Raw genomic sequence first — 8,589 nt, forward strand, 5'->3', positions numbered from 1 at the left:
TTGAATTCCCACTTCATCAAAATCCTTGGGTGTTTTCAAAAGATGGATACGTGAATGAGTCAGTCATTCAGCGACGCAGCAGAAGAAGTTTTTAGAGTTACCATTCATTTCACCATCATCATGCTATAGCCTGATGTGGACGCCTTTCATAAATTCAGACACAATTCGAGGAGGTTGGGGGGAAACAGCACGATGATCATCACCTTGATATAATAATAATAATAATAATAATAATAATAATAATAATAATAATAATAATAATAATAATAATAATAATAATAATAATAATAATAATAATGAGTCTTAAGTCAATTAAGACAGGCTAACGAAATATAAAATATAGGCTAAAATATAGGCATCACTAACGTTAAGCTAAGGCATACTATTATTACAATAATAATAACAATAATAATAAAAATATATTGTATATTGTTGTTATAACAACAACATTCTAAAAGTAATTTAATTATGATTCATTCATGCTGTATAAGCCACTAACATCTCTGTACTCCGAGAGGTTAAAACCACGCCCCGCTTCTGTAATTGGTCCAGAAAATAAAGCCTGTCAAAGATTTTTGGCTTATTAGTGTAGGGCCGGGGCAGACAGACGTGTGACAGTGTAAACACCATCTCTAGGACTCTCTCTCTGTCTTCACTACTCGGTGCCACTGCAGTTTTTACAGGGTTTTAACAAGCTTTGCGCACGCATGGTCCCAAAGTGAGCTGCCCTCTCCATGTTGGATCTACCAGCCGATAGGGTACATGCCTTTGACATTGTAACGTTATCTGGAGATTTCTGAAAATTTGCATTCCCTCCTTTTGATCTCTCTTTCATGCTACAAAACTCACCAACTCTTAAAACGGTTTGTTGCAATTCAGCAAGCGGGCAGAGACTTTATGGTAGCGAGCTGTCAGATCGGATGCCCCGATGAGAGATCCAGTTGACACAGCGGCTGCCATGGCTTACCATCCTTTCCAAGCTCATCGACCAGGTGCCTTGACCTTGTCAACCTTCTTTACCGCCGCTCAGCCCTCGTTTTTCCCTGCAGCGCTGGCTTTCCCAGACGCCGCCCCCCTGTCCGAGCCTGTGCCGGAGCAGGCTGCCCCTGATGCGGGGCTGCGCGCTGCTCTGGGACGCCAGCAGCAGCCAGTTCACCCGCGCGCCTTGAAAAGCGTGCAGACGGAAGAATGGCTCGACGATGACCCGAAAGTCACACTGGAGTCAAAGAATTTATGGAAAGAATTTCACAAAATGGGAACTGAGATGGTTATAACAAAATCCGGAAGGTACGTGAACTACAATGTGCATATTGGCCGCAAATTAAATCTATGAAAGTCATTACCGGGACATAGGCATGGGTTTGAAATGCCATCATTTTATATTATACGGTCCAATAGGCTATACAAATATTATTATTATGGGATCGGTTTTAGCGGTCTTGTCTGTTGTGAGTTGTTAAGAAGCCAATATTGGTCGGGGTCCTTAGTTTCAGGGGTCCAGTTCGATCCTTGCTCAGTTACTTGCCTATAAGCAGCCTATAATACAAATGTTAAATTCCCACTCTGATCAGACCTTTAAAACTTCCAAACTGATCTTTTATCTTAACGAAATAAATGTTTCAAAGTGACAATTGGAAGCTCCTCCCTTGCAAAAAAAAAAAAAAAAAAAAAAGTCCAAAATAAAGTGTCTAACATCGATGTTTCGTTAATTCTCTGCAAAAGGAGGATGTTTCCAGCTTTCAAAGTGCGGGTAAACGGGCTGGTTGAAACGGCAAAGTATATCCTGCTGATGGACATCGTCGCTGTTGATGAGTGCCGCTACAAGTTTCACAACTCCCGCTGGGTGGTGGCTGGAAAAGCTGACCCGGAGATGCCAAAGCGCATGTACATCCACCCAGACAGCCCGTCCAAAGGAGAGCAGTGGATGAGCAAGCCCGTCGCTTTTCATAAATTCAAACTCACAAATAATATTTCGGACAAGCATGGATTTGTAAGTAGCAATAATACGAATTGTTAATTGTATCATATAGGCCTTATTGTTCTAAAAAGCTCATGTTCTAAAAAGTCAATATGAGTTCACAGTGAACCTGTAGGCTACTTAAAATAGGCCTGTTGTTCACAAATGTAGGCTATTTAACTGTCATTTTCATTATGATTTGTATCCAGCCAACACAATTCATTTTAGACTTTCTTTGTCTTTATTTCCCAGACAATTTTGAATTCAATGCATAAATACCAACCCAGATTCCATATTGTGAGAGCCAACGACATAATGAAGCTTCCGTACAGCACCTTCCGGACTTACGTTTTCCCGGAGACGGAGTTCATCGCAGTCACAGCGTATCAGAATGGAAAGGTAACCACCATCCTCCCCCCTCCTCACCCCTATGCATGCACAACAGACCTAATCTACTCGCACGGGATGCACCTCGCAACGACTTTTATTGTTATGAAAAATTTGAGAAAAACATGAGTCTGGTGCCTGTTGGGATGGTTTGGAAACTAAGAGGTATTTTAAAGTTATATGGCCTGAACATGATGCTCTAAAACTGGGCCCTCGTTAGTGCCACATATGAGCTTTGTGGATACTGATGTAATGGACTACTCAGTTATCTGTCACTGTGCAAGTAGCTGTATTTTTGCAGCGGCTAACTCGCTTATGTGTCTTTTTCTCCATAAGATTACACAGCTAAAAATCGACAACAACCCCTTTGCCAAAGGATTCAGAGACACAGGAAATGGGAAACGAGAAAAAAGGTAGGCAATATGTTTCGCTATCAGAATGCTTCATAATACTAAAGGACATACCGGTATGGATATATACATATTTAGACCGAATCTCATTTGTGATCCACAGGTACAAGCCTTTCACTATTTCTTCAATGCACGAGACCGAAAGCAAAGCGGACCGGGACTGTGCTGATTCTGATGACTCATGTGAACAACCCAGTACCAGTTATCCTTTTTATTCCCCTCGGGAGCTGGTGAGCAGCCCTCTGATGTCCACACCAACCTGTCAAGGTGGGTTAACTTACACTCTATTATGTCATTAAGCCGCCTTTATGGCAATGTTTATGAACCCACCGAGTTTTCTATAGGACAAAGTGTTAACCATTACAGTCACAAAACAGACAGTGTTCATTTATGCTTTAGGATCCAATGATTTAGCATTAGTCATTATACTATATTTTCAAACTTAGGATGGGCAGTTTACAAAAAAAGATCAAAATTGATGCCGCAGATCCTGATTAATATATTTGGTTCCCCTGAAATCGCATGTGACCCCAGCCTGGCCCCTCCATTTGAAATGGTCTAGAAACGCCACTGCTAGCCACTAACCTTGCTTCTCTCTAACTCCACACCCCCAGATTTGTTTTTATTTTCAAACTTATAGCCCCAGCTCCCTCTTAACACACCATTTTTTAATTAGCTTTCAACCACATATCATGGCTTTTATCAGCTAGTAAGTGGACATGGGTTATGTTCTTTTTGTCCTTCTAAAGAATAAACTTTCAGTAATTAGATGGTCAACAAAACAATACGTTTTACTAGTTGGGGAAGATGAGGTGTCCTGATTGAGTCATTCTCCTTTCTTGCCTTTATAGGACAGCTGACAGAAGTAAGAAACATGGGGTAAAAAAAAAGATGGGTATAAAATGCAACAAATGTCTCCTGATGGAATTGAACCTGGGATATTGCAGTTACATAATATGCATATTTAACACTGGAGCACTAGGGAGGCAGTGAAGTGAGCTACACAAACATGGAGGGAAGTTGAGATGTAGCTCTCAACCCCAATTTACTGTGTGACTCAATTTGGCAAAACAAAAATAGTTTGTTTTAATGAATCAACTGTTCTGGCGCCTTGGGTTTAGTCACACATGAACACTGTCTCATTCACGGCTCAAGATGTTCACACTAGTCACCACTGTCCACTGTGTTCTGATAACAGGGCACAACTATGCTTGTCAAAAGCCCTGATGAAGACCGTTATTATTTTTTCTGATATTTTGGATTGCCTTCCTTCAGAACTATGCTCATTTTACTCTTAACTACAAATACATTTAACGAATATACGTTTTTTCCCCCCACAGATGAGAACAATATTGGAAGTGATTCAGATGTTGATCTACAAGATAAGGACATTGCTGAAGCCAGCTGTTCCAGGACTGAACATGTGTCTACTTTGAGTCAGAAGAGTGAGGAGATACTGTGGAACGAGGCTGCTCACAGTAAGAGCGACGACAATCAGGATACAACAAAAGAGAGAACAGTGTTTAGATCATCAGATGATATGTACTCTATGGAGACTGATTCTTCAAAAAGGCACATGAGCGAAACCAAAGATGGGGTCCTGCCTATGATGTTGCAAACACAGAGCTCATTGTCCCCCAGCGTTGGTCACCTTCAGACTTTGGATTTCTCGAGTGCGCGCAGCCAACAGTTTCTTAAGCTTGGGGCACCTTGGTTGTTTCACCCGGGACAGTTGTCAGTTAAGCCGGAGGGTATGGGACATCTGTTGTCTTCTTTGCCTGGAGTAGAAAACGGAGGCCTGTCTTCTCAAAGCATCACCTCTCCATCTCCCTTCATGTTTCACCACATGCTGGCATCTCAGGTACGCTTCAGCAGGAGCATGCTATTCTAATATTACACATATTCTAAAACACAAAGTGAGAAGAGAATCCGAAGGGAATGGAATTCCATTGCTCCTCAAAGCACTTCAAAATTACATTGAATGCTTCTTTTCAAAAACAGTGTCCTAGTTAGTCAGGATAACCTTCAGGTCTCACTGTCAACAGTTTTAATTCACTTCCGGTGAAAACTGTTTGAAGTGAGGTCTGTGGATTATCCATAATAGAGCATGTTTTGAGCACAATACATGAAATTCTATTCATTGTGATGGCAGCAGAAACCTCAGAGGTGATATATCTAGCCCCTCTGGGAAAAAGTAGAAATGATCTTTTTGTAATTTGGGCAAACTGACCCTTTACATTGTACTGTACATGTTTTATTTTTAGTCCTGGATGAAGTAGCCTAATGCTCTCAGCCTCCAGCAAAAGCTATAAGATCATTCTCATGATCCAACTACTTCAAATTCAAGGCAGCATGTAGAGAAATCATAAAAGGCAATATGTGTATATTCAGATTATTATACCATGGCAACTGAGACAATTATACTTTTGGGAATTATAATTAACTCGTGGTTAATACAGCCACCAAATTGACCAAGCAACCATTAAACAGGAAGTGCATAGGTGTCTTAGTGACCTTTCTTTCAATATCTGATCTGGGAGAGTTTTTGAAGACATTTCATTATACATATGCATAAATCTGCTGGACTGGATATAACTCTCCCTTCCTTGGGTCAAGAAAGGGAGAGCCAGTTTGGCAGTAAGGTGGAGTGGGGAAGGAGTGTAATGGCAGGCTGATTTTAAGCTCAGGCCGGAAAAGTTCAAATAAAGAGCTGGACTGAACTTCTGGCCGAAAGGTGATCTGAATTGACAGATGTTACATGTTGCGTGAAAATCTGCAAATAAGACATTTTTCACAGTCACACCAATATGCTAATCTAGACCAGTGGACCCTAACCTACAAGGTGTCAAGAGATGAATTTTTTATAGAGGTAAAAAAAATCTGTGCTTATCTTTCCTGACTTTTCTCTATAAACCACTCTCACAACTTATAGACATGCAACCTGTGACGATGGGACACACTCCAACCGGAGTCTTTATGTGGTCTTTGGTGCTCTTTTACTTTGTCGCCTTACTTCCTCGTTTGCTCTCAAAACGTAATTGTGGATCGGTATAATCGAGCCATATGGTCGACTTCTGGGTGAGGACGGTCTGGAAAATGTAGGAACACAGAAAATGTATGGTGTTAGTAAAATTAACAATTGTGTTCTTTCGTACAGGGACTCTCACTGTCACCCTTTGGAGGACTTTTCTCCTATCCATACGGCTACATGGCAGCACCAGCTCTCCCCACCTGTTCGGCAACCTCTACGCTGGCCAGAAACCACTGTTTCCGCAGCTCTCAGCCTTGGTTGCGTTTCAGCCCTTATCAGATCCCCAACTCTGTCAACTCAAGCCAAAACCTGTTCGCAAACAGACCGCCTAGCAGTTCAAACTCCCAATCTAAGGTATCCAAATCAGGGAGCAGACAGTCAAGTCCAGTGTCTGACAATCAAAGTCACAAAACCAAAGCCAAGCAGAAGTGTGCTTCACCGAAAATCAGCAAGTGTTCAGTTAATGAACTGCAAAACACACAGAACCCAGTTACAGGACTTGATAAACGACTTCCTCCACAATAGACTCTATGTTGTTTGTGATCCTTCAAGTGGTGGATACTGGGTAACAGACAGCGACAAGTTTACGTAGATCCACATAATCACCTAAAATAAATATTTTGTCAGAAACGGCATGTGTTGCTGCTTTTGTGATTATATCATCAATAATCCTGCCTAATAAACATTGATTTGGTGAGATTTACAGGTCAAAAGACAATGATTTATGTTAACACTAATTATATTTAGGCCTACTATATTTCAGTGTAAAGCAGGTTTCTCACTACATGTTTGAATATAGTAATTTTTATATGCAACCTAGACGTCTTAAATTACTATCACCTTTTTTTAGCCAAATTTAGTCCAGTTTTAACATAAGACATCATGGTGTCTTTTGGTTTGTAAAAACACCAAATTGACATTTACTGGAAGTTCTAAAAACTGTTAAAAAGATGGTCATTGGAATTCATTTAGGGAAAACGAGCTATGCAAAACTCAATACCCAAAGTGGAATGCTATATAGAACGACAATGATATGCTTAAAATATGAATAAAACATTCCTATTGCTTCATTCTGTATGATGATGTATATATTTTGCTCATTTCACATTCTGTATAAAACATGGCTAATCAAAGCTTTTTGAGCCTGAACACTGTAACTTGAACTGATCACGGTTAAACCTGCCATTGATATATGAGGAAATTGTAAGCCACCTGTTCACATTCTACCAAAGCGGCACTGTGGACTGGGATGGAAAACTCAGGATGCTTTTATTTTTACCAGCAATTAAGAAAAATGTCTTCATTAACCTGGCAGGCTATCTGCCAAATTATTCAGGTGAATTGTTTTTGCGTGTTATTTTTTTCACAATTTAAATAAAGATTTCACATTTCATGCAATTCTTAATATGTTTATAATATATGGATAGTATTGTTGAGGTCACATTGAACAAAACGTCCAGATGTCTATTGTCAGAAAGAGGTCAGATATCACATTTCTTCTGCTGTCTCACCACAAGATCCATCTAAAAACGGGTAATTCATGATAATTTATGATTGATTCATCCACACAAGCTAACCCAACCAAGTATAGTGCATTTTACTAGACGGTGCTACGAACAGAGGTAATTAAAGCTCCAGACTCTGAATGCTTAGCCTTTGTCTTTTTTTGGAACGCTTACATTTTGTATTAGTTTTAGTTTTTGCTTCATTTAAAGCTACCTACAATGTTCATCACTGCTCTTAGGCTCTGGAATTCTAATTTACTAGCAAAATAAAAGGTAAATCCTTGATAACGCGAGACACAAGACAATGCTGAAAAATACAGAAGCTCATCAGCAATCATTTCTCATTATTTTATGTTATAGACCAGCAAAGAGCAATGTCTACACATGGACAAATGCATCTAGAAAAGATGTATCAAGACTTTGGATGACTTGGATTCAATAAAGCCTGCTCATCCGGTGCGTATCAGTATCTGTCTGGATGTTAGGCATAATTAGTTAATTTGAGGGTGAATTTTAGGGTTAACCCTAACCCCCTAACCCTTTATTCTCCATGTTGGTTTCTATTGTAGAAGTACTGTGCTTCCCTTCTTACCACATTACTCACTGTAAATTGTAAACATGTAAATGTATTGTAAGGCAAATATTGTTGTGAACCTAATGATCTTAATTCTTAGGTAATGGTTTTGGAAAGCAATAGGATACATCTTGGCACTGCTGCTCCAGGAATCAATAATGACAATGTTTTTTTAACAGAAAAAAGTGACACAAACGTAATGATTTCTTTTCTGGAATAGCTGCTTAATTTGAATGCGTGTTGAAGCTTCACAGCAAGCTAAAAGTGGTTCTGTGCAACAGCTGCTGCTGCCATGCCCTTGGCCAAGGCAAATGGTGGCTGAGCAATAAAGGTGAATGAGCGAGTCTGCGGTCCTGTGCACTTCATTCCATATGCATCAGTGCAGCTCACTGCTTGCTAGGGCAATTCCCAAAACATCTCTGCTTGTGACAGCAAAGCTCCACTTGAGTTGCTAATCCCTCTGTTCGTACATCTGCTCAAGCTGCACCGAAAAATACTTCTTTGGAACACATAAATGACATATAGTCATATAGTGACTCATATAGCCAATACAAGATGTTTTGAAATATTTCTCGGTGGATGACTTTTCCAAACAGTACAGCTTTCACACATATTTGCTTAACATATGTTCATGCAAAGTGTGTACATAGTGTGCATTGTGACAAAAAGTCATGACCCATTTGGATAAAGAGGTTATAGTCCCCTCATGCAAACAAATGTAGATA

At 40.0% G+C, this 8,589-nt stretch overlaps 1 protein-coding gene across 1 annotated transcript; it reads left to right on the forward strand.

Annotated features, from left to right (window-relative positions):
• Nucleotides 1-664: 664 nt before the first annotated feature.
• Nucleotides 665-7,096, forward strand: LOC114566846 (T-box transcription factor TBX2b-like). Its single transcript, XM_028595637.1, has 7 exons — nt 665-1,287; nt 1,723-1,990; nt 2,210-2,356; nt 2,681-2,757; nt 2,858-3,021; nt 4,095-4,615; nt 5,912-7,096. The coding sequence occupies exons 1-7, from the start codon at nt 929-931 to the stop codon at nt 6,308-6,310; spliced, it is 1,935 nt and encodes a 644-aa protein (XP_028451438.1). The 5' UTR covers nt 665-928; the 3' UTR covers nt 6,311-7,096.
• Nucleotides 7,097-8,589: the final 1,493 nt, after the last annotated feature.

Source organism: Perca flavescens, chromosome 13 (assembly GCF_004354835.1).
Source record: "Perca flavescens isolate YP-PL-M2 chromosome 13, PFLA_1.0, whole genome shotgun sequence".
Lineage (NCBI taxonomy): Eukaryota > Metazoa > Chordata > Actinopteri > Perciformes > Percidae > Perca > Perca flavescens.

Bases quoted from the DNA above. Each gene is read 5' to 3' on its own strand.
- LOC114566846 (XM_028595637.1), top strand. From the start codon at position 929: ATGAGAGATCCAGTTGACACAGCGGCTGCCATGGCTTACCATCCTTTC. The intron at 2,357-2,680 runs GTAACCACCATC...TTTCTCCATAAG, and splicing joins CAGCGTATCAGAATGGAAAG to ATTACACAGCTAAAAATCGA. The intron at 2,758-2,857 runs GTAGGCAATATG...TGTGATCCACAG, and splicing joins AATGGGAAACGAGAAAAAAG to GTACAAGCCTTTCACTATTT.